The following is a 26394-nucleotide window of genomic DNA, read 5'->3' as shown; positions in this document are numbered from 1 at the left end:
AGTCCAAAAATGACAGTATGGCGATACGGATTTTTCAATATGGCGTACTTTAAATTCACTGTTGGATTTGGAAAATGAAATTGATAGGCATATAATAAAATATTATATATACCTTAACTGGACGAGACGTCCTGTTCTCTAAAAATAAACCAGTTTTACAAGTAAATGATTTTTAGGATACTGCAGTACAAGTAATTTTAAATTTCTAAAAAAACAACTAGTCAGACTAGATAATTGAAACCATATGCAATAAGGTCAGAGATATTGGACCACTCTAGATGTCATTCATCGCAGGTCTCGCGTGTTACTGTTGTATTACTGCTTGGTGCAATAATGAAGTGAACTTGAAATGCAGCAATGTATGATATAAGGTGTAGAAAAAGACTGCATAGTTGTTCAAGTTATGTGAACGTATTACAATAGTAGTTTAATTCTGTTGACAAGACGTAGTGTAGAAAGGACACAACGTGTTCGAGAGAAATTATCTTTAAAGATATGAAATGACTTTATTTATATTTGATCAGTTAAGTGGTTTAAGACCTTAAAGAATAACAATGGCTGGTACTAATTTCAACTCGATGAATTAGTTAGAAGTTGATAGAGAGGATAATTTTAACTTACGTTGACTTAATACGTTACGTAATTATTGTTTGTAAATAACTAAATACATACATTTGAATAATTATTTTAAAAATCAGAGGAGTAAAAAGTCCAGAGGAATTTGTTTTATTTTTTTGTATATAAGCACTTTGTTTATATATGATAAGCAGTTTGTTTGATAAAAGATCGCTCGGAAAACCCTTTAAACAATATATAGTTAGCTTGTAAAGTTTAAAATCGCTTAGAAGAAGGTTTCATATATTCTGTTATTTTTATCAGTCTATCAGTTTAGTATGAGAGTTGGATCGGTCCCAGGTTTTGTTATAATCAATTTATTAAAACTAGAAAGTGATCGTTACATGTTTTGGTGACTCCGTGGGGATGGTTCTAGTCGTTACGAAACCAACGCGACTGCAATTATATTTTATAGAACACTTTCATTCAAGTTATCCAATCGCATAAATGATTAAGTGCATGTTATTGAATAAAAACACATATCAGCAATTGAATACAGTCGGAATCAGTTTTCGGCTGTAACTGTTAATCGGAATATACCATCGGCAGATGGACATAACCTTTTTCACATTAGACGAATTAATGCGCTCACAGGCGTATCAACCCCATCGTTGTTAGAAATACGGTTGGTCAACGACCTAAGCTACATTACAAATCTGCTCCAATAGCTACGAAGCTGCGTTCTGCATGAGTAGCTTGCTACAAGTTAATATAGCACGAATAAGCTGCGTTTTGGCGTAATTACAAAATTAAAAGCATAGGATACGCATTTATCTATATTGAAGAGTTACAAACAAGCAGAATACGCAAATAGTTTCAAATTGAGTGCATACTGAATCAAAATAAATAAATGCATGTATTTGTGTTTACAATTTGGTGGTAAAGCCCGGAAAGAAACATGGAACGTATTGAAGAAGCAATTAAATGCTAATGTTATTTCACTTTATCCGATAATCAGTGTTTTTGGTGATTGTAATTCATCCATAAATATAGTTTCTATGTTCTAAATAACCTTAATTCTGCTCTTTCCTGATTTTTTTTTGTATTAAGATTGTAAGCATGTATTTACTGTTTCGTATCAAACCATTTATTTGTGTAATATCATACTTACAAAGTAAGTCGGCGTAGTCCGGCCGTCCATCCATCTGCGACAAATTGAGAAATCTTCACACACTTTCCGTTCAATTCGGCATTAAATCACTATACTTACAAATCAAAGCATGCCGGACGTCTTTCAACGCTTTAAGCGCTTTGATTTAATTGTAAAAGTGTATAATAAGCATTTGGTAATGGTTAAATGTCGTTATAATAATGTTTGATAATATATATATATATGTAATAATAATTTATACGCTCATTTCAAACATTTTATATATGTCCCTTGTTGAAAGAGAAGTTTATGATGATCTGCACGCGCATATATGTTTGTATTATGGCTTAACACGGCCACGTCCCTAAGCGGGACTTAAAGTTGAACTTCGATGCTAAACAGGGAAATACTCCCACAAGTAGTTGGATATACGCCAAAGAGGAAATTTAAAGGAAAAAAATGTGAGAACCGCAATAAATGAGATCTGGATAGTCCCACAGCGCCGACATTTCGTAAAGAAGGAAAGGCAGCCATTTATTTAGTGTGTGCGCGGGATGTCTCTAGACAAAATACTTGCCAAGTGCTGAAAATCACACTTACTAAATCCATTCAAGGCGGTGATGAACTTTGACGATAGTATTCGTCGCTACGCTAAAGTCCACCTTTTCTCAATAATTAAGTTTAACATGTCACCTAACTGTTACATGGTAGCTTACTTATTGCCAACGCGACTGCCCCTGTGCTAGCCAGCGCGCATGCGTGAACAGCTAAGCAATAGACTTATTAAAACCAATTAATAAAATATCAGTGGATTTCGTGAATTGAATTAAATTGACTTTCTAAAGTATTAAATCAGAATCAACCCAGCCATCCCATTCGTGGAGGTATATCAGCGTAGACACTAAGAAGTAACATATGCCATCAGATCGTCGTGAACAATCTCACCAGTAAAGACATTTATCATATTTATTGTAACCCATTATACATAAATAATGGCAAAAAAATGACAAACCAATCAACTGGTGATAATGATATTTCATTTTACATTGGATGATTCCAGATAATAGCTTTAAACAGTTTAAACTACTGCATAACAGCATGACAACAAATATGTAATATCTCAGCAAATCCTCTTTGTATTCAGTTTAATCAAGTAGAAGATTATAATAAATTTCTTATAAATTGCCCGTCTCATTTTTAGTCGAAGAAAAATGGTACATTATTAAAAATATTGTAATATTAATATATAATATATTGTATATAATATACTGATGAATAGCCTCAAAATACTTATAATTTGATATAAAAGTGAATACAAAGTATATTATCAACACTATTCTAAATGTCAAATAGGCTACTATATTGACAAATCGTACTTCGTTTCTGAAAGAAGGCAGAACTGCATTAATTTAAGCTCATCATTAAATGCTGACCTTTTAATTATCCAAACACTATAAAAAAAATAACGGAATTCATAGTTCTCCACTCAATAAATTCATAATTTTAATATCATCTAATTGAAAGAACCTTTTGTTAAAAGTAAAGTTATAATTACCTCATACATGTGCAATGTTTAGCGATTATCTTGTTGTATGTCATTATTGTCTTGTTCATTGTCTGCTATGTTATAATTACTGGGTGATTTTATAATTAGTGGGTGATTTAAGAAAATAAACAGACCGTTAAGCTTCAATCTCAGAGATTTACCGTTTTGACAACGTTTTTCATTATTTTTTTGTCTTTGTGAGGTGATGGTGTTGATGTCTGTCTACTTGCAATAGAGGGCAAATGATTTGTGCTCTTCGTAAGGTGATGGTGTTGATGTCTGTCTACTGGCAACAGAGGGCAATTGTTTAGTGCACTTTGTAAGGTGATGGCGTTGATGTCTGTCTACTGGCAACAGAGGGCAATTGTTTAGTGCACTTTGTAAGGTGATGGTGTTGATGTCTGTCTACAGGCAATAGAGGGCAAATGATTTGTGCACTTTCTAAGGTGATGGCATTGATGTATGTCTACTGGCAACAGAGGGCAATTGTTTAGTGCACTTTGTAAGGTGATGGCGTTGATGTCTGTCTACTGGCAATAGAAGGCAAATAATTTGTGCACTTTGTAAGGTGATGGTGTTGATGTCTGTCTACTGGCAATAGAGGGCAAATGATTTGTGCACTTTGTAAGGTGATGGTGTTGATGTCTGTCTACTGGCAATAGAGGGCAAATGATTTGTGCACTTTGTAAGGTGATGGTGTTGATGTCTGTCTACTGGCAACAGAGGGCAAATGATTTGTGCACTTTGTAAGGTGATTGTGTTGATGTCTGTCTACTGGCAACAGAGGGCAATTGTTTAGTGCACTTTGTAAGGTGATGGTGTTGATGTCTGTCTACTGGCAATAGAGGGCAAATGATTTGTGCACTTTGTAAGGTGATGGTGTTGATGTCTGTCTACTGGCAATAGAGGGCAAATGATTTGTGCACTTTGTAAGGTGATGGTGTTGATGTCTGTCTACTGGCAATAGAGGGCAAATGATTTGTGCACTTTGTAAGGTGATGGTGTTGATGTCTGTCTACTGGCAACAGAGGGCAATTGTTTAGTGCACTTTGTAAGGTGATGTTGTTGATGTCTGTCCACTGGCAACAGGGGGCAATTGTTTAGTGCACTTTGTAAGGTGATGGTGTTGATGTCTGTCTACTGTTGCTTTCTAGGCAAAAGAGGACATTTGATAAGTGTTCTTTGTAGGGTGATGGTGCTGGTGTTCGTCTTTTGATAACAGAGGACAATTGATAAGTTCTCTTTGTAAGGTGATGGTGTTAATATCTGTCCACTGGCAATAACGGGAAATAGATCAGTGCTCTTTGAAGAGTCGCATTTTTGTAATAATTTTACCGCTTGAAATACAAGTACATTTATTGCTATGGTATATTGCATGATTTTCTGTGCAACGTGTGTTTAGGGTAAACTTAGTTCGATGACTAATGCTTCACTCCTGACAAAGGTATGTTTAGTTACTAGAAAATACTTTTCCAAGTTTTTAAACTGCGCATATGATATGCATATAGAAAGCTCAAAGGTTGGACGAAAGGCAAAAGTACTCGGAAACCGTTTTGGCAGAATGCTCCATGACAGGAGGACTCGGTTGCTGCATATGGAGAATATGTCTTGCATAAGTACTCGGTTACCGTATATGAGATAGCTTTATGACAGGAGTACTCGGTTTCCGTATTAGTAGAATGCTTCATGAAGGGATCACTTGGTAGCCGCATTTAGAAAGTATTTCGTGACAGGAGTAATTGGTTGCGGTATTGGTAGAATGCTTCAAAAAAAGAGCACTCGGTAGTCGCATTTGGAGAATATTTAATGAGAGGAGTACTCGGTAACCGTATTAGTAGACTTTTTCGTGTCAGGAGATTCTCGGTAGCCTCATTTGGAGAATATTTCATGAGAGGAGTACTTGGTTACTGTATAGAAAAATACTTCTTGACAGGAGTACTTGGTAGCCTAGTTTGGAGTATTTCATGAGAAGAGTACTCAGTGACCGTACCGCGAGAACGTTTCGTGACACGATTACTTTTTTAACGCGGTAACTGGGAGAAGGTTTCGTGATAGTTATAATTGGTAACACTTCTCGGACAATGTTGACAAGATTTGAAATAGGGGTTGTAATTACCGATGAACCTATCTTTAACGAGCGGCTATAGTAGATGCTTTTTCTCCCACCTCAATTAAACAAAATTAAGTAAATATGCATTTTTTTGCTGGAACACTTTTGTGCGTAGGGAAATAAATGCGTATGGATATGTGATAATTCGTGGTTGTCATGAGTATGCGCGCAGTGATTCAGATTATGTTAATAGTCAAATCGGTCTTTAAATAGTTCTGAGGAGAGGGAAGCATTACTTCTTGAAAGCTGCGTGAAAACTTTTTTTGTGGTGACATTTGAAGCGAAAAATAAATAATTAGCATTCTAAATATTGCCACAAGACAATATTTCTATGATGCTATAGACGACAGTCTTCAACAAGGGAGGTAATTACAATGTGATGACCATTAAAAAGGAGTTCCATACGGGTACTTGTTGTATCTTTGCCCGTGGGCAAGATAAGAATTTCTAGCATGTTTCAATTTTTGGATCTACTTATCTGAGGTGGGAAAAAAGTTCATCTCAACCCTTACACTCTCGTCCATGGAAGATACGTATAATCCGCTCTTGTTTTGTTTTCTAATTACTTTTCTGATGCGAACAGTTACTATAATTATCTAGTTAAACACAACGTAATAGAGTCAGTGCTCTTTATATCCCAACCGTGTTTACTGGCGATGATATTTAATTAAATGAACATTGGAAATTGAAGTTGAAAAACAGTAAATGTGACACTTTTAATATCAAGTATCTAGATTATTTCCCTAACGGACATTATTACTCAACTTACGGACAAGCTGGAACGGGGTTTCAAGTGGAATCGATTGTTGTTGTGTGATGTTCTGTACAGTATTTGCTTTATTGATTTAATTAATAGCTTCTAGTGCTCTATTTGAAGTGAAATAGAAAAAATATTCGATTTGAGGTGATTGAGCCTGTTATCCGATGAGAAGGTACTCTCCGTAGCTACTTGTTTTAAAAGTTGGATACATAAGCAAGCAACTTAAATATAATTTGAAACTGATCTTGTCTTAGGTATTTCGCAACGCTCGTTACCAAGGAGACCAGACACGCATTCAAAACAGAGCATCTACGTTAAAAGTTAAATACATACCTAACCCGAAATAGTTTTAATATTTTATAAGCAGAGGCAATTTCAGCTTATATTATAGCTAAAATAGACTTCAATGTCGGAATTTTATCATAAACCTATGGGTCCGTGGCATATGCGAAGAAGTATGAATATGCAATAATTGCATATTGAAACAATAGTAGAAGCCAGTCGTTCTTACTTAAGAAGGTAGATTTTGTACGAACCGAAGTGCATTTAAAAATCAGTCAATTTGAACATGTATACAGGATTTAAATGAAAACAAGAGGAACGCCACCGGGTGTTAATGCTCGTACGTTTTTTAAATGCCTTTGATTTACACCAGTTATATGATATGTTCAGTAATTCCGAAAATACCGTAAGAAAACCTCAAAATTGTCCGGAATAAGGCAACTACCCAGTAGATTGACGGGTGTTTTTTGTTCTGACACAAGCTCTAAGTTTTTGCAAGACGACAAAATGAACTATCTAACACACTTCAAGGGTCAAGCCAAGGCTCTTTGGAGTTCACATGGAAATATATAACCTTACTTCTCACTTTTCCGTTACTTAATTTCTTAATTATAATGATTTCAAATTTGATTTCCAGATGGTTAAATTATTTCCCAACAATCATAAAGATTGTCAAAACAGACAGTATAAACTTGAATAACTACCACAACATTGATCAACTAGTGTTTACAATTTTTATTATAAAATATTGGGGTACATACTCAAACAATTTGTATTCAATATGAAATACAGAAAATGTATAGAAATAAGTGTGCATACGTTTATATCATGTTAAAATACTATAATAATAGTAAAAACACTATGTGTTATCATATCTTGTAGAACCAAGAAATGGTGGGTACTTTTGTATTGAAACCAGCTTCTTGGTATGTGTATCTACATATCATTATCAATGAATTCTGAAAAAAAAAATTCAGTAAGTTCAATAGATTTGTGTTTCAATGGCAACAACAGCTTTTGTTCCAATTTGTTTTGATTGCATACATTATATCTGTTGACCAAAGCTTGAATTGTTTAAAATACAACGTATTCCATGTTCTAGAAATATACAGTTTTAAGATTACAACTAAAAATATCAGGTAGTTGAAGTATTGATACATCAATTATGTGAGTTGTTTCAATAGTAAATTTACTTTCGTAAAGACGTCACACACGTGACGTCAAATTAAGTACCATATTCGAAATGTGCAATGCATAGTCTTAGTTGTAAACACCTATCTTAATAAAATACTGATAAAATGATAAAAACACATTAATCAAGTCTAAGTTCTACAAAATATGAATAAGACATCATCATGGATTGTTAGAAATACAGTATATCGTAAATGGAATTAAAGCTATATGAAAACTTATACAACCTTACATAATACATCACAACCAAATCAAATGCTTCACACTCAAATATTAAACATACAACCCATCATGGTGTAAAACTATTATTTTACAACCAAGTTATAGTTAAATCCACCAATATTTTATTTATACCAACCAATCCATAATTTATGCCATCAATCTGATATTTATTCTACAAATCTAATTCGCTTCCTTACTCTTAGACCAAATGAAGACCAAAATTGAATACCACCCTTGACCTTTGTTACAATCAAGACAATGTTTACCAATTGAACTACAACTACAACCAATGGCATCACATACAACAACTGATGAAATGAAGAATACCCGAACACAAGCATTACTTTAAATCTACCATAACGTTTCAATCGCATGAACACACATGTTTAAATGGGCTATTGCACCTCGAGTTATACTCTGCCGTAATGCCATGAAAGATCGTTCACAACCACTCTGAAGTATTAACTATTTACTGTATAGTAATTGGAAAGAAGTAAGGACACATGCACCCCACCCATCCCTGAATTTGCATGTTTACTGGTATAGTATGTTTACCACATTTAAATGTCAAGATGTGACATAGAAATTACTTTCATAGTTAATATTTCTGCAATGAATCATTAATGTCATCAGTTTTATGTTTAAGCATCAATGCTGTGATGGTTTTTTTTTTCCACTTTCAACAGCCAACAACTCCAAATCAACACCCATACCTTTTCGAGTGAAGGTCACCACTTGACCTTGGACTTATTGACCCCAAAACAAGTCGTTCAAACATTATTAAGGGGAAATAAAAGCCACAGCATTTGTTTTATTTAAAGTCTCTATGGCCTTGACCTTTGAACTATTTTGACCTGATTCACCTTTTGACCTCGACCACATATTGAACACTCTACATCAAAACGTTCAAAAGTTCAAATGGACAAGGTAATCCCTAAGTGTCTAACATGACAAACTTACATTTTTTCAAGTACAGTCGAAACTCGATGGTTCGATATTCTAGGGACCGGCCAAAGTACTTCGAGCCTCGAGAATATCGAGCCAAGCGGGATTGCTTACAGAATGTTATTTTTTCATTTGTTACATAAAGTCTTATTTACCTCGTTTGTTATTGGCTACGCTATCTCAGCAAGAGAAGGAAGAGTATTTATTGGGCATAGTTACGCACCCTAAATTTCGTTATATGACTTATTCGATTATTAGAAAATATCATTTTATTTATAATAAAAATACTTTTATGCGAAAACAAGCAATTGTAAACAGTGGGTAACATAAACATAGCTTAAAAGTTATATCAAAATGCATAGTAATTTAGGGATGGATAACAATTAGAGACATAACTTAAAGTGATGGCATGTTTATTCAAACTGTTAAACCATTTAAATTCAACACTAATTATAATATCAGTCAAGCAATTTTAATCGATTAGCGCCTTGTGCTAAATGAAGCCAATCAAACAAATCAAGGCGTGAGATTCTCAACTGAACCCGCGAAAATGACATCGACCCAAGCAACCAAATCAAAGTGTGAAATTCTTGTTTGGGACCGCGAAAACCACTTCGAGCGTGGAGAAATATCGACCCTCAAGATATCGAACCATCCGATCGAAATTTATATGAACAAAGAGTAAATAAAAATTGGTCCTTTTAACTTGGTTCAAGCCAACGAGAATATCAAGCCATGAGATATCGAGCCAACGAGTTTCGACTGTACTCAATTTGCAATCCATTACTTTAAGGGTGATATATAATATATATATATATATATATATATAATTGCATAGAACAACAAATACTAGCATGCCTACAGACAGAATATGGAGGTCTTCATGTCAATGAGTGTACAACAAAATGGCATCAGATCAAGAATTTCAGTTAGATATTTTTGAGTTTACAAATCAAATTGAAAATTTTACCTGCAAAATCCAATAAACTTTGTATGAACTGAACTATTCCACTGACAGTTTCAAAATAACTGTAATTACAACTTGGAAATATTCATTCAAAAATTGGTCATATAATGCTTGCATTGATATGATGGTTCCATTGTTTACAGTAGACATACGTATGTAACAATTCATAAACATCTAAGACTTTTACAACAACTACTTCAGACAAAAATAATTCTACATCATTATACAATTCTAATATATTCCAATAGGTAGAAAAACGTCAACAATAAACTTTCAATAAAGTATAAGAATAGAATAACAGGAATGTATTGAATGAAATATATAAAATATAAAAGTATAACAATCAACATTACCGAGAAGTTATACAACCATCTCGACTAATTCTTGATATACATCATAATACATGTACATTGTATGTGTCCTTACAACAGTCAGCACTTATGGCACTCTGCACCCAACTAGGTCAAATCACAGCAAGAGGTCATGTCATTTCTCCTTGCATGCATTATTTATTCTGAATATAATCTGTATATTTTCTTAATTCTACACCTTTTAAGTATAATTATATACTGCAAGAGTAAGGCACTTCAAAATATCTGTTTTGTTCATTGAATTTTAAATTTGCTGTGAAACAATTTTTTTTATGACTCTAAGAACATATTATAATATTAATTGTAAATAGTAAAAATTGAATAATATATGAATATTATATACCACTTAAAAAGTTAGTAAAAGAATATGATTAATATTTGATTACATTTAATCAAGTACATAAAGAAGAAAAGATTGTTACAGTTTCTTAGTATTTTTTTATCTATCAAGTTCATATCTATATTCAGCCAATTGTATATAACCTTGATATGTTGTCCACATGCTATCCTTTAGTTAGTTTGCATGTTTAAGTGATTTGATTGGATAAAAGAAATTCTTGGATAAATATCGACCAATAAATAAACATTTAGGTTACTATTAAAACTACAGAATCAACCAGGTTTATACAATTGGCTACTCTTTCACTGCCATTTTAAATATCTATAGGAAAGGAAAGACCGATTTACGACAATTATATAGTCCACTATGACTAGAGGTATATGAACTACACTAGTGAATCTATTTACAGCCATTATATTTATAAACATTCATTTCAGAGGTATTTTATCATGCCATTACTTAAGAGCTTTAGAACCTTCTGTCAGTCAAATACAAAATTAAAGACATACTGAAAATTTATTTGTAAAAACAATATGGTCATAATCAACAAGTAACATGGAAAGTAAATAATAATAATAATAATAATGACAGCTTACATTGAAGAATTATTGCCAAACAATGGCAATAAATGTTTTAGTGTTGTAACATTTCAAATAAAATGACAACTCTACAATATAGTCTACAAAAATGTAATATTTCAACACTAAATTTCAAACTTATCTTTCTTAATCGAAGAAAACTGACAGTCACTGAATAATTGCATTTGTGGATCAGCCGAAGATGTCCCATATAGTGATATACTTTATTGAAAAATGATAATAAAAATGGCAACTAAATGGCAGTAGAAGAACTTCCCATCATCATTCAACAACTATTTCATGATACAATATACATTTGAGCAATAGTCTTGTCATTTTTTGGAATAAAGAAGGAAGCACTCACTACTTATGTAAATTTGTGGCTGTGTACATCTCAAACTTTCAAAGGAAAGGTACATCATGTGTTGCCAAACATCGTATTTACGACATGATTAAAAAGACAGCATATGTTCTTCTAAACTATAATACTTAAGTTTTAATACAATAAAGGGCTTCAAATTTGCTAACAATGGTTTGAAAAAAACCCATAAATATTATGTATGTAGAAAAAAATACCGTAAAGAACTATTATGAAGTCATTTGAAAACAAATTCTAAGAACTTGTACTGTCAAACTTCAGTTGAATCCTTTTTGTTTACCTAATTTGGAATCATGGAAATCAAATAAATGTTATTCATTTTCAGCCATTTTTTGGATGTGTCATACAGAAAAAGAGCTTTAGTTTATAGTCAATCTGATTTCTCAACAATTCTGGAAGGTATTTCAAAAAATCTCAAAAAGGTTCCGAGATCTTCTATTAGTAAACATCATGCGTGTTTACTCAAAGTCATAACATCTTGGCAAAAAGTGTAAAAGCGTAACTAAAACAATAAAACCAAGGAGACATTATATCAGCTAGTAAGCAATATTCATGTTCAAAAATGCAAATAAATTGCATGAAAGTATTTGTTGATGAGGGTCCCTATTGTTATGCTACAGATTCACCTTTTCCTACACTACCCTTGTCCTGAATCATTGGAGAACTCTCAGTTTCCTTCTCCATGTCCCCCTGTCCAGCTTTTCCTGCTGCTCCATTCATATCTTTGGGTTCATTTGTTTCCTTTGCTTCCTTTGAATCTGGTGCTTGACCTGGTAGTTTTGGTTTAGGTAAAGGAACTGGTTTTGGTTTGTGCTTTTGTGCTGGAGAGCTGTTGGATTTCTGAGGAAGGTCTGCTGATGTTCCTGCAAATTATGAGGTCATACTTGTGTATCAGGTACCTTAACTTAAATGAAAAGAACAAGCGAAATAAGACCATTGATCATCTGTTTTTATTCTGACAATCAAAAAGGGGCTTTACAAGTACTACAGCCAGACTCATTGGCCTTGCAATATTTGTGCATATTGTAGCTGTATATATATGTACATTTGTGTCAATATTTTTGAGTAATGCCTGGGTCAGATATCACCATATAACAACTTGCAAAATATACATTAAGTAAGTTTTTGTTTTTTTCTGCATAAGTGTTTTCAATATACCTCTATAAAATAAATGACCGTAATTAATATGAAATTAAGAAATTATAAGACATTTTCTGTAAAGGCCTCACTCACCAGTAGCTGCCTGTGGTTGTGTAGAGGGGACAGGGGACTTGGGTGAGGTCGGGGGGGAGTCTGTCTTGTCGGAGGTTGGTGAACCTGGAGGCATCAGCTCATCTGTGTAGTGGTAATCTGGGCATGGAATATGGGCATTTACGTGAAAACATTAATTGAAATTCTCAAACACAAGACCATAATTATAAATAGTAAGATTATGAAACACTACTTGTACGAGTACGTGTGGAGTTCTTTTTGTGCACTACATCATTCTGGTACATGTATATTTACACCTAAACTTCCATTCCTTAAATGAACTGCCTTTCTGCAATTGCGTTCATCAATCGATGAACGCAACATCTTCGGATAGGTTCGGATCGCAATTCATCGCATAACAATATACATGAAAACTATTGATCTTGTTAGTGTTTGTATTGTGTCAGCAGGTCCCGTAAAATATAAATCAACATTTTAGAAAGTGCTAAGTTATTATATTTTAAACGTTTTTTTGCCAAAAGTGTTTTAATTTTACGTTTAAAAGTGATTTCAAGTGGTTAATCTTTTCCCGCGTTATTGTGACGTCATTTGAAAAAAATGTTTCTGGGTCGTCCTATATATTTACAGAATGGGTAAGAAAGGATTACTTAAAGGTAATCTGAAATGAAATGAAGTATTTTTTAACGTCTTTTCAACAAAATAATGAACTATTGGTGTAAATATAAGGAATTAATTGCGGGGTTGATGTCTTTATCGGGGATATGAACGCAATAGGGCTGGTCAAAGTACGCGTGGAGTCCTTCGGACTCCACACGCTTAGACCAGCCCAATTGCGTTCATACCCCGATAATGACATCAACCCCGCTATTCATTCATTAAATGTGTACATATCACAAGTTTAGAATAAGAGACAAGATAGCATAAGGAAAGAAATATATGCATTTACAACAAGTACATGTTTGAAGAGAAATTTTGCAAACATCTTTTGAACTCAACTGTAGCTAGCAGCACAAGTTCACACACACTTCGTGTTTAGCAACTTCTTTATTATTAAAAAACTTAAAAGGACCCCATTAAATTTATAGTCTAATGTTGGAATATAGTCAGAAATAAACTGTAGCTCAAAAAAGTTACAAAACACCATTAAAATGAAAGTGTGCTTCAAAAGCCTTTAGAGATAAAACCATTTGCACCTATCAGTTTGGCCAACCAGACACCAAGAGAGAAATAGAGGTTTTCCGGTTATCCCAGGGGTAGCGCACTCGCTTCTCACCAAGGCACACAAGTCTGATTCCCGGTTTGGGGGCACGTGAGTTTGGTAAGTGGTCACCAAGCCTGGGCACTCCGGTTCCCCCCACAACACAAGACCACACACTCTCGCACAACATCGTGCCCACGAGAGTGCCTATGTATAAGTTATCATAACTTTCTTCACAATCGTTGTAAAATTAATAATGTTTAAACTAAATAGAAAGACAGAAATGTTATGTACCTGTACAGTTCTCAAGGTTGACATAGGTCGTCTGTATATCAGCAGTGTGCTCGCCCTGCTTCATGGCCTGTTCTAGCATGTTGATCATTTCACTAATCTCGTAGGACAGCTGGCTAAACTCTGGGCGCTTTCGAGGGTCCGGATGCCAACACTTCCGCATTATGTTGTACCTGCATTGGGGGATGGTTTACATGTCAATTGTTGGGCACAAGTAGTGCATGGGGGAATGGTTTACATGTCAATTGTTGGGCACAAGTAGTGCATGGGGGGATGGTTTACATGTCAATTGTTGGGCACAAGTAGTGCATGGGGGAATGGTTTACATGTCAATTGTTGGGCACAAGTAGTGCATGGGGGGATGGTTTACATGTCAATTGTTGGGCACAAGTAGTGCATGGGGGGATGGTTTACATGTCAATTGTTGGGTACAAGTAGTGCATGGGGGAATGGTTTACATGTCAATTGTTGGGTACAAGTAGTGCATGGGGGAATGGTTTACATGTCAATTGTTGGGTACAAGTAGTGCATGGGGGGATGGTTTACATGTCAATTGTTGGGTACAAGTAGTGCATGGGGGGATGGTTTACATGTCAATTGTTGGGTACAAGTAGTGCATGGGGGGATGGTTTACATGTCAATTGTTGGGCACAAGTAGTGTGTAGTGATTAAAAGTTTTTATGATCTGTTAATGACAACACTTGGGTTACAAAACCTCTTAATTTTTATTTTTTACTTTGAAACCAATGCTGACAAAACAAGCCTCAATAATAAAACGCCGAACAATGCAATGGGTGAAAACTTGAAGTACCGTATTTTCTCGACTATAAGGCGATTCGCTTATAAGACGGCCCCCTAACTTTGCCCATGAAATCTGGTGCTTTTTGTTTCGACTCGCTTATAAGACGGGGTCAATTTTTAAGCAAATCTAAAATGCTAAAATTCTTCCTAATGTGTAAAAATGTTCAAGCTCAACGGACAATTATCGACTTTCGCGGTAACTGTTTTTGTTTTACTCAAAGAAAATGGCGGTCAACTGTGAGCTCTCTATTTGGAGGTAGGTTAAAAATGAGTACATAAGTTTGCAGGACAGGTCGTTACTTATCGAAATTGTAATAATTAATCAATAACAACATATGTTTGTTTTAGTTTATTTTTTTATTGAAGACACCAATGAAGTTCTTCGGCAAAATAAATGGCTTCAATAACATAACTGCGAAAAGCCGAGGCATGAATAGGTGTTTGTTTAGCAATAATGCTTTAGGCAATACTGTCCCTTGATTGGCGACGAACATAAAGGATTCATATTCGCATTGTCATTTGTTTGCTTAATCAAATTGACAGTTAGGTACCTACATCATATTAAGATTCCAATTTATTGATTTGATATCTCTGTCAAACTAATTATACTGACACGCGCCATGAGAATAAATGCAGATATAACGGTACACTGTGTGACGTCAGAGCACGCGCGGTGAAGAGATTTCGTGTTGTTGTTTACTTAATTGCCCCATACTTATATCAGCAGACGATAGACCAGACCTTATGTAAAATTTAACTGATTTTGACTTGAATCTTTTTTTAATATTTTATCGACTCGCTTATAAGACGGGTCCCCTACTTTGGGGGTAAAAATCGGGACCCAATTTCCCCGTCTTATAGTCGAGAAAATACGGTAATACTTCTAGCAGTTTATTCCTTGAGGATTTTCTGACAATAAAACAGGGGAGTGCTCATAGAAGTTCTGCGCTACTATAAGAGAACAAAATAAAATTTATTCTTCAGAATAGTTCAGAACACAATAAAAACACTGAAAGAAATCTGGCTGATATTTTTACACCTTTCATTTATTGCACAAATAATCTGCATGCATTGAATAAAGTCTCCCAGTCAATTTCTCTTCTAAGAGTGCTCTTTCATTCCAGTAATACTGATTTTTTGGACACATTCAATTCCAGGAAAATCAGCAAATAATTCTCATTTAGCATAACAAGGCCTGCTTTGATACTAATAAAATCAGGGACATATAATTCACATGAGAGCATTTTAATAAATTAGAAACCAAGGAAAACACAGCTAAGATATACAAATTGAAACATTAAGATATATATACACACTGGCTTTATCTTATCAACACTCTTATCATATGATTGCTTTTTAGAATAAATATTTCTGAGTAGTTATAATATCATATGAAAGACTAACAGCCTTGATCAGATTAGGCAAAGATTATCTGATTTTGCAAGCACAGCTTTCAATTTAATTTGTGACACTCAAAACGTATCTTACTCAAATTCTTGATTTTACGATATTTTGTTGCACCCTGGTTGATAAGATAGCCACTGTATGCACAGACGGGTCTCACAACCTTCTTAATATATTCACTTCTTCAATAATTGTTCATTTTCATATGTTATAAGCTACAGCTCTATACTCTATAGTATAATGAAAGAAAAGACACTTTTAAAAATCAATAAGTCTATGCTAGAGCTGTTTTAATGACTTTCATTGCTAACTGTAACTGTTGTGATCCTGAGACATTCCTCTGTCAATACTGGACATTATTGTGGCTACGATGGCCCTGTTCCAAAAACCTCCATATATCATGGGCAGCATTCTGGTTCAACAGTGTTTCCAACAGTTCTCTTAAAACCAATTACAATGTTAAATCCTAAATGATAAAACTCCAAATGTACTCACAGTTCATCAGGACAGTATTGTGGCTGTGGCATGCGGCGGCCATGTTTCAGGTAGCGAACAATATCCCAGTTATCGACCTCTGGATACGGGTTCACCCCTCGGGTCATCAGCTCCCACAACACGATACCGAACGACCACTGAAGTCAAAAGAATGTCAGGAAAGGCTGTCAAGTCCAGGTCAACAACAAAACAGACAAAGTTTACTGTGATGGTTATATCACAGTACAATGAACATAACCAGAAATTCATAAATATTTTTAGATTACCTTTAGATCACTTAAACCAAATTTGTACCAAACATGTATGCTTGTATTCCTGGATTTCAGAATAGAACTATTTTGTTATTGCAGATGACCATGTACTACACACCACATCAGACTTGGAGGAGTATTTCCCCTTCTCTAGACACTCCAGGGCCATCCACTTCACAGGAAGCATGGTTTTCTTGTTCTCACTGGCGTAGTAATCCTTCTCGTAAATGTCCCTGGACAGGCCAAAGTCTGCCACCTTTACATGGAAGTCTTCATCCAACCTATTGGAGGGTTGGGATGTGAAGATTATTATTTGACATATTCTAATCAACACAAAATTGTATGTGATTTTTTTAATGTTCATGGTCTTGAATAAACTATTTCATGCCATAATAATCAAGAAAAATCATTTAAAATGTGCATGTTTTATTAGCATATTCCACTTGTTTAAAAGAATCTAATACATGACAACCAATGAGTGGATGGGGAGAAATAAAACTTTGTACAGACATGAAATAAATGATGAACAATTATGTAAAGGTAGCATCAAGTTAATTGTAAAATAGTCTGTTATTGTAGTAAGTACTTATTTCCCTTCAATTTCTACCAGATTCTGTGTTGCCCAGTACATACATGCAGTTTCTGCAGGCAAGGTCCCTGTGGACAAACTTCAGCCCGGCTAAGTATGTCATTCCCTCTGTTATGTCTATGCCAAAGGTGATCAGGTCCTTAATTGTAGGGTTCTATGGAAAGAGAAAATATACATGTACAGATGTCAAATACAGGGATGACAGTTGTTCCTGTCAATATGTTTAAGCTTTGAAGCATACAATGACAAGAGGAGCATGTACTCATGATTGAACTTAAAAAATGTAGAGACGACAATTGTTTATCATTCACTAAAATTCAAACCAACAAGTGGTTTAAAATTCAATTCTGTTTCCCATGAAAATCATCATGTACTTGACTACCAATAACTTGACCCCAACTCACATTGCTGTCATTCCTGATGTAAGAGAGAAGGTCGCCATGTTTCATGTAGGGCAATACTACCAGTGGCATGTCATCCATCCCAAGACATATACCTGTGGGGATGAAATCGTCATGATTCTCTTAATGAATATAGTTTCTTCTTATATAACAGTAATATGTAGAAGCTTCCTTCTTATAAAACAATACTATGTAAAATAACAATAAAATGTAGAAAGCTTAATATTCTTTGGCGAATTTATAGAAGGCTGAACTATTCATTGCAAATTCAAAGAAGGCTATACTATAGCAATTTCATAGCAGGCTTGACTATCTATGGCACAATCATAGAAGGCTGAACAATTATGGCAAATTCATAGAAGGCTTGACTATTTCTGGCACAATCATAGAAGGCAGAACAATTATGGCAAATTCATAGAAGGCTTGACTATTTCTGGCACAATCATAGAAGGCTGAACAATTATGGCAAATTCATAGAAGGCTTAACTATCTATGGCAAAATCATAGAAAGCTGAATAATTATGGCAAATTCTTAGAAGGCTTGACTATTTATGGCACAATCATAGAAGGCTGAACAATTATGGCAAAATCATAGAAGGCTTGACTATCTATGGCACAATCATAGAAGGCTTGGCTATTTATGGCACAATCATAGAAGGCTGAACAATTATGGCAAATTCATAGAAGGCTTGACTATTTATGGCAAAATCATAGAAGGCTGAACAATTATGGCAAATTCATAGAAGGCTTAACTATCTATGGCAAAATCATAGAATGCTGAACAATTATGGCAAATTCATAGAAGGCTTAACTATCTATGGCAAAATCATAGAAGGCTGAACAATTATGGCAAATTCATAGAAGGCTTAACTATCTATGGCAAAATCATAGAAAGCTGAACAATTATGGCAAATTCATAGAAGGCTTGACTATCTATGGCAAAATCATAGAAGGTTGAACAATTATGGCAAATTCATAGCAGGCTTGACTATTCATGGCAAAATCATAGAAAGCTGAACAATTATGGCAAATTCATAGCAGGCTTGACTATTCATGGCAAAATCATAGAAAGCTGAACAATTATGGCAAATTCATAGCAGGCTTGACTATTCATGGCAAAATCATAGAAGGCTGAACAATTATGGCAAATTCATAGAAGGCTTGACTATCTATGGCAAAATCATAGAAGGCTGAACAATTATGGCAAATTCATAGAAGGCTTAACTATCTATGGCAAAATCATAGAAGGCTGAACAATTATGGCAAATTCATAGAAGGCTTAACTATCTATGGCAAAATCATAGAAGGCTGAACAATTATGGCAAATTCATAGAAGGCTTAACTATCTATGGCAAAATCATAGAAAGCTGAACAATTATGGCAAATTCATAGAAGGCTTGACTATTCATGGCAAAATCATAGAAGGCTGAACAAATATGGCAAATTCATAGAAGGCTTGACTACCTATGGCACAATCATAGAAGGCTGAAAAATTATGGCAAATTCATAGAAGGCTTGACTATTTATGGCACAATCATAGAAGGCTGAACAATTATGGCAAATTCATAGAAGGCTTAACTATCTATGGCAAAATCATAGAAGGCTGAACAATTATGGCAAATTCATAGAAGGCTTGACTATTCATGGCAAAATCATAGAAGGCTGAACAATTATGGCAAATTCATAGAAGGCTTAACTATCTATGGCAAAATCATAGAAAGCTGAACAATTATGGCAAATTCATAGAAGGCTTGACTATTCATGGCAAAATCATAGAAGGCTGAACAATTATGGCAAATTCATAGAAGGCTTGACTATTCATGGCAAAATCATAGAAGGCTGAACAATTATGGCAAATTCATAGAAGGCTTGACTATTCATGGCAAAATCATAGAATGCTGAACAATTATGGCAAATTCATAGAAGGCTTGACTATTCATGGCAAAATCATAGAAGGCTGAACAATTATGGCAAATTCATAGAAGGCTTAACTATTTATGGCAAAATCATAGAAAGCTGAACAATTATGGCAAATTCATAGAAGGCTTGACTATTTATGGCAAAATCATAGAAGGCTGAACAATTATGGCAAATTCATAGAAGGCTTGACTATTCATGGCAAAATCATAGAAGGCTGAACAATTATGGCAAATTCATAGAAGGCTTGACTATTCATGGCAAAATCATAGAAGGCTGAACAATTATGGCAAATTCATAGAAGGCTTGACTATTCATGGCAAAATCATAGAAGGCTGAACAATTATGGCAAATTCATAGCAGGCTTGACTATTCATGGCAAAATCATAGAAGGCTGAACAATTATGGCAAATTCATAGAAGGCTTAACTATTTATGGAAAAATCATAGAAGGCTGAACAATTATGGCAAATTCATAGAAGGCTTAACTATCTATGGCAAAATCATAGAATGCTGAAAAATTATGGCAAATTCATAGAAGGCTTAACTATCTATGGCAAAATCATAGAAGGCTGAACAATTATGGCAAATTCATAGAAGGCTTAACTATCTATGGCAAAATCATAGAAAGCTGAACAATTATGGCAAATTCATAGAAGGCTTGACTATTCATGGCAAAATCATAGAAGGCTGAACAATTATGGCAAATTCATAGAAGGCTTGACTACCTATGGCACAATCATAGAAGGCTGAAAAATTATGGCAAATTCATAGAAGGCTTGACTATTTATGGCACAATCATAGAAGGCTGAACAATTATGGCAAATTCATAGAAGGCTTAACTATCTATGGCAAAATCATAGAAGGCTGAACAATTATGGCAAATTCATAGAAGGCTTGACTATTTATGGCAAAATCATAGAAAGCTGAACAATTATGGCAAATTCATAGAAGGCTTGACTATTTATGGCAAAATCATAGAAAGCTGAACAATTATGGCAAATTCATAGAAGGCTTGACTATTCATGGCAAAATCATAGAAAGCTGAACAATTATGGCAAATTCATAGAAGGCTTGACTATTTATGGCAAAATCATAAAAGGCTGAACAATTATGACAAATTCATAGAAGGCTTGACTATCTATGGCAAATCCATAGAAGGCTTGACTATCTATAAAAAATATACCCCTTATTTATCCATTTAAGCGCACAATGGTGTACTTCAAACTTCTCCAATTATATTCTTATTATACCAAAAATTCATTACACCAAAACATACTTTATATTTCATATATTAAGCTATTAAACTAATATATTACATTGTTGCAGAGTATGTTAAACACTTAAGCAACTAAAACATTTAAGGGATTTCCCATTTAAACAAACAGCCCACCCTGGACCATGGCACTTATCATTGAAACACCCCCTTTAGATTATTTTTTAATGTAAAAGAAGCAGAAATAAACAGGATCCTCCCTGAATAAAAGTTCTTTATTTTGCCTTCTTGTGGTGTTTTTTGGTATATTGAAATGGAATAGCTCTTAATGTGTCTTCTTATTTAAACAAATAAAATAAGATCTTCTCTGTAACATACCAATAAGGTTGAGAACATTGGGGTGGTTAAAGTCCTTCATAATAATGGCTTCCTTCAGAAAGGCCTGCACGTCAATCTCACGGGGGCTGTTCTCTGGTGAAAAAAATATTTTGTCAAGCTGTTGGATAAACATACTAGATGAGTTCAAACAATACAAGCAAAATATGTATGTGTACTTAACTCAGATCATTACAGATGCATGTATTATTTATTGTGGAATGAGTTGATGGCAACTATCATGACTATAAAGTCAATCTGTTATTTCTTAACCGTAAGAAATTAACCTGACTCAAAAATGCCATTAAGATCATTACTTTTACAGTTAAATGTTACTCTTAGTTGTTTAACATTATTCAAGTGCTGATCACATGGTCATGGTGTGGTACATACGGTGTAGTGTTTTCACAGCCACCAAATTGTCCCCTTTCTCATCAGGTATGGTAAGATACGCCTTGAACACACTTCCAAAGTGACCTGAAAGGTTAAATACTGTCAGATATAAACAAAACATAATACTCAAATATATTTTCAATCTTGTTAAAAAAAAAAAAAAATGGTAGTTAGCTAAAAAGTTGGAATTATTTAACTGAAAGTCTAGATCTGAGGAATGAGACAGATAATTCCACTTAGTGCAACCCATTAAAAGTGACAGTACCTAAATGTAACATTCACCTACTTTTATAACCGGCAAACCTCTTAATAGAAAACTATGTTTTTGACATCTACCTGCACCCAGTATATCCCCATCTGTAGATTGTCGCTCTACGAGCAGGTGCTGTTTGTTATAGTGAAAGCTGAAACACCTACCTGCACCCAGTATTTTCCCCATCTGCAGCTGTTGTCTCTCTATGAGCAAGTGTTGATATTTACAGTGAACACTGACACACCTACCTGCATCCAGTATTTCCCCCATATGCAGGTGTTGTCTCTAAATGAGCAAGTGTTGATATTTACAGTGCACTGACACACCTACCTGCATCCAGTATTTCCCCTATCTGCAGGTGTTGTCTCTCTATGAGCAAGTGTTGATATTTACAGTGAACACGGACACACCTACCTGCACCCAGTATTTCCCCCATCTGCAGGTGCTGTCTCTCAATGAGCAAGTGTTGATATTTACAGTGAACACTGACACACCTACCTGCATCCAGTATTTCCCCCATATGCAGGTGTTGTCTCTAAATGAGCAAGTGTTGATATTTACAGTGAACACTGAAACACCTACCTGCACCCAGTATTTCCCCCATCTGCAGTTGTTGTCTCTCTATAAGCAAGTATTGATATTTACAGTGAAAGCTGAAACACCTACCTGCACCCAGTATTCCCCCCATCTGCAAGTACTGTCTCTCTATGAGCAAGTGTTGATATTCCAGTGAATGCTGAAACACCTACCTGCACTCAGTATTTCCCCCATCTGCAGGTGTTGTCTGTCTATGAGCAAGTGTTGATATTTACAGTGAACACTGACACACCTACCTGCACCCAGTATTTCCCCGATATGCAGGTGTTGTCTCTCTATGAGCAGGTGCTAATATTTACAGTGAAAGCTTACACACCTACCTGCACCCAGTATTTCCCCCATCTGCAGCTGTTGTCTCTCTATGAGCAAGTGTTGATATTTACAGTGAACACTGAAACACCTACCTGCACCCAGTATTTCCCCCATCTGCAGGTGTTGTCTCTCTATGAGCAGGTGCTGATATTTACAGTGAACACTGAAACACCTACCTGCATCCAGTATTTCCCCCATCTGCAGGTGTTGTCTCTCTATGAGCAGGTGCTGATATTTACAGTGAACACTGAGACACCTACCTGCACCCAGAATTTCCCCCATCTGCAGGTACTGTCTCTCTATGAGCAGATGCTGATCCTGCAGCAGTATTCTGGTCTCCTCATCAATGCCTGTGCTGTAGGCAGAAGCCCCAGCTGTTTCCGCCCCACGACCTTGCTCCTCATAGTCTGATTTAAAAAGAATATATAGCTAGATTGCTAAGCCAAAGGTAATAATGAATTCAAGATGAAATCAAAGTGCTTACCCCTATATTCCCCTATTTGCTTTAGCCCTTATCAATGAACACATGCATGCTCACGTATGTTTATCACTTCTCTTATCTAAAAAAAATTCAGGTATGTTTATCACTTCTCTTATCTAAAAAAAATTCAATCAATAAAAAATTGATAAAATAATGATTTAAAACAACTAAATACCTTAACATGAAACATTATATCAACATTCTCCTCAGATAGTCACATACAGTGGTTAAAATTAGCACTAGCTAATTTTTGTTTAGCACTGCACTGGTTAAATGATTCATAGGCTTAGTTAATTTTTATGCTACTGGGCTGTATTTGATATTTTATCGGATGCTGTATTTTTTTAAAAGTTAATCATTTTTTAAATTTTCTTTAGGCTCATTCATCACAAAAATTAGTACATTGACTGCAATTACCATTGCGCCTGTTTTGGTCCATGAGCAGCTGTCCCTCCGCGTCCAGTCTTGGGTCATTCCCTCCAAGGTAGTGGATCGCCCGTGCGTTCTTGTCTTTCCAACAGCACAGATGACGCTTCTTCATTATCACCACTACCACAACTGAACATAAGAGAAATTAGGGCTGGCTTTTGATACACAGGCAAACTTCAGGCCTTTAATATACAGAAAAATATTATATCGCTTAGCCTGACCTTAAGTATCTAAAGTTATTATTACAGGGCAAAAAAAGGGGTCCTCGAGACCTAATAAAGAAAAAAAAAGTATCTAAAGTTGCAACTTTTTTTTACAATCAAGCTCTATGAGAGAACAATATGATAACAAATCTCTTCCAGTTATATTCAAACTCATAGTAATTTTATCTAATAACAATTTCAAAAAATCTTAAAATATGTTGAACCTTTAAACATGTTAAGAAATAAAAACTAAGAGAATAGAAAACAATTATCAAACATACTGCTGGCAATGATAATGAGGATGAGAAGTACAATAAGGATGATGATTCCTATGTTCAGAGCCCCCTGGATCACCTCCGGCGCCACAAAGATCAGCTCACCCGGCGAGAACTTAAGGTACTTTCCAATGTGAACCTGTGGTACAGAAAAAGACTCATAGTTCATGGGTTTTTTATGTGCCCCAGATTAAAAAGTAGGCATAGACCATCTTTCTCATGTCACCAACATCAGCCCTGCTTGCCCAGGGCCATTTCATTAAGAAATACAGGTGTGGCTGTAACTAAGGGATTTAAAGTACTGCACTGATAAAATCTCTAGGTACGAAATTGCTCCTAGACTTCTTAATGAAATGGTTCACAGTGGTTCCTTATGTGAAATTTTTAGAAATTGCATTATGAAGATAAAGGAGAGAGTGTTTTATTTAGGTGTTTTTTATAGAGCTCTGTGATAACATGCCACTTTTATGACACAACTTATAGTTCTCTTTGCAAACTTTTAGGTATATTCTCTGTGTGCACCAACAGATAAAAACTATAGACTTAGTTTAGATCTTAGAGCTATTCTAAACATACAACTCACCCAAGAAAGGCAAAATAAAGAAATTTTTTTTTTTTTGGTTAGTTCAACAGAAATTCTAAAAGTTGGTTGTCCAATTTGAAAGAGCCTTACTGTGATTATTTTAAGTACTGATACATGTTACTACATATAGATGAAAAATTATCAAATAAAACTTCTCTATTAATAAACTTACATGATATTACTTAAAACATAAAATTATGTAATTTAAGATTTCATCTTCAATCCCAATATTTACCATCACAGGCAGTTTAGGTCCCTTGCCCTCAAGAGAGGCTGGCTTCTGAGGCTTACACTGAAGGTAGGCACTGCGAAGCAAGGTCATGTTGCACAATTCACCTCCAATGTACACCTTGTAGTCATCCATGGTCACACCTCGCGGAAGGTTCTTACCCTGTATGATTTAAACAGAGTAATTACATATCTGATCCCGAATGTATCCACTATAGCCTTACCCTGTAACACCTCGCACAGAGAAACATTACACAACGATCCACTGTAGTCTTACTCTGTCACACCTCATAAAAGGTTTTTAACCTGTTATATAACTTCAACAAAGTAACATTCCACAACGGATCCCAAATGATGTCAACATACTTACAACCATCTGTAGCAGTCTGTAGTAATAGCCAGATCCTGACAAACCTCTTGAAACAATCTTTCTCTTTATAATGTTGAATATTTGATTTTTTTTATATTAATTTCCTGCATAAAAAACAGAGTAACATAAAACAACTGGTCCCAAATCCATCCACTGTAGTCTTACCATGTTGCACATCGCAATTGGTTTTTACCCTGTATGGCATTATGACCATTCTCTATCACAATTGATATCAAATGTATACCATGCAGTTTTCTTTTGTCTGTCAAACCTCTCAAAGCTAATCTGAGTATGATGTTAAATGCATTTTAAGTAGGGATGGCAACAAGTAGTAAAATTGGTACTTGAGTACTCAGACAATTTTCCGATCGCGTACTCGGGCACTCGATTACTCTGATAACTTGAATTGGTCTTCGGGGACAATTTTCCGATCGCGTACTCGGGCACTCGATTACTCTGATAACTTGAATTGGTCTTCGGGAAAAACAAGTTCGTGTATACACATGTAGCGCTCATGCACTTTGTGTGTTGGTCATAATATTGGCCATTTTTATCTTTAAATACGACTGTCATTTTGTACCTTGACAGAAAAATCAATAAAAAAAAAAAAAAAATGTTGAATCATGCTTTTTATTTCAATTTATACCTACATCAAAATATGTACTACAATGTCAATGAAAAGTAAAACTCAGATCATATTCGAGCATCTAGACTACACTCAATAA

The 26394-nt window shown here is 35.0% G+C and overlaps 1 protein-coding gene across 3 annotated transcripts in view; it reads right to left on the bottom strand.

Moving 5' to 3' along the window:
- Positions 1–7123: 7123 nt before the first annotated feature.
- The window catches only part of LOC128217379 (hepatocyte growth factor receptor-like), a 43046-nt gene continuing 23775 nt past the window's right edge, over positions 7124–26394 (bottom strand). For all 3 annotated transcript variants that reach the window (XM_052924506.1, XM_052924507.1, XM_052924508.1), the window contains 13 exons: positions 25307–25462; positions 24495–24627; positions 23999–24139; positions 23361–23507; positions 21939–22022; positions 21549–21641; positions 18042–18133; positions 17682–17791; positions 17167–17329; positions 16798–16934; positions 14101–14270; positions 12630–12746; positions 7124–12259 (listed from right to left, as the gene is read on the bottom strand). In XM_052924506.1, the coding sequence (XP_052780466.1) occupies positions 12006–12259; positions 12630–12746; positions 14101–14270; positions 16798–16934; positions 17167–17329; positions 17682–17791; positions 18042–18133; positions 21549–21641; positions 21939–22022; positions 23361–23507; positions 23999–24139; positions 24495–24627; positions 25307–25462 (1797 nt within the window). In that variant the 3' untranslated portion in view covers positions 7124–12005. The remainder of the gene's footprint in view (positions 12260–12629; positions 12747–14100; positions 14271–16797; positions 16935–17166; positions 17330–17681; positions 17792–18041; positions 18134–21548; positions 21642–21938; positions 22023–23360; positions 23508–23998; positions 24140–24494; positions 24628–25306; positions 25463–26394) is intronic.

The sequence above is a fragment of the Mya arenaria genome, chromosome 14 (assembly GCF_026914265.1).
Source record: "Mya arenaria isolate MELC-2E11 chromosome 14, ASM2691426v1".
NCBI classification, from domain to species: domain Eukaryota; kingdom Metazoa; phylum Mollusca; class Bivalvia; order Myida; family Myidae; genus Mya; species Mya arenaria.
This window is presented reverse-complemented; position numbering and strand designations above follow the sequence as displayed.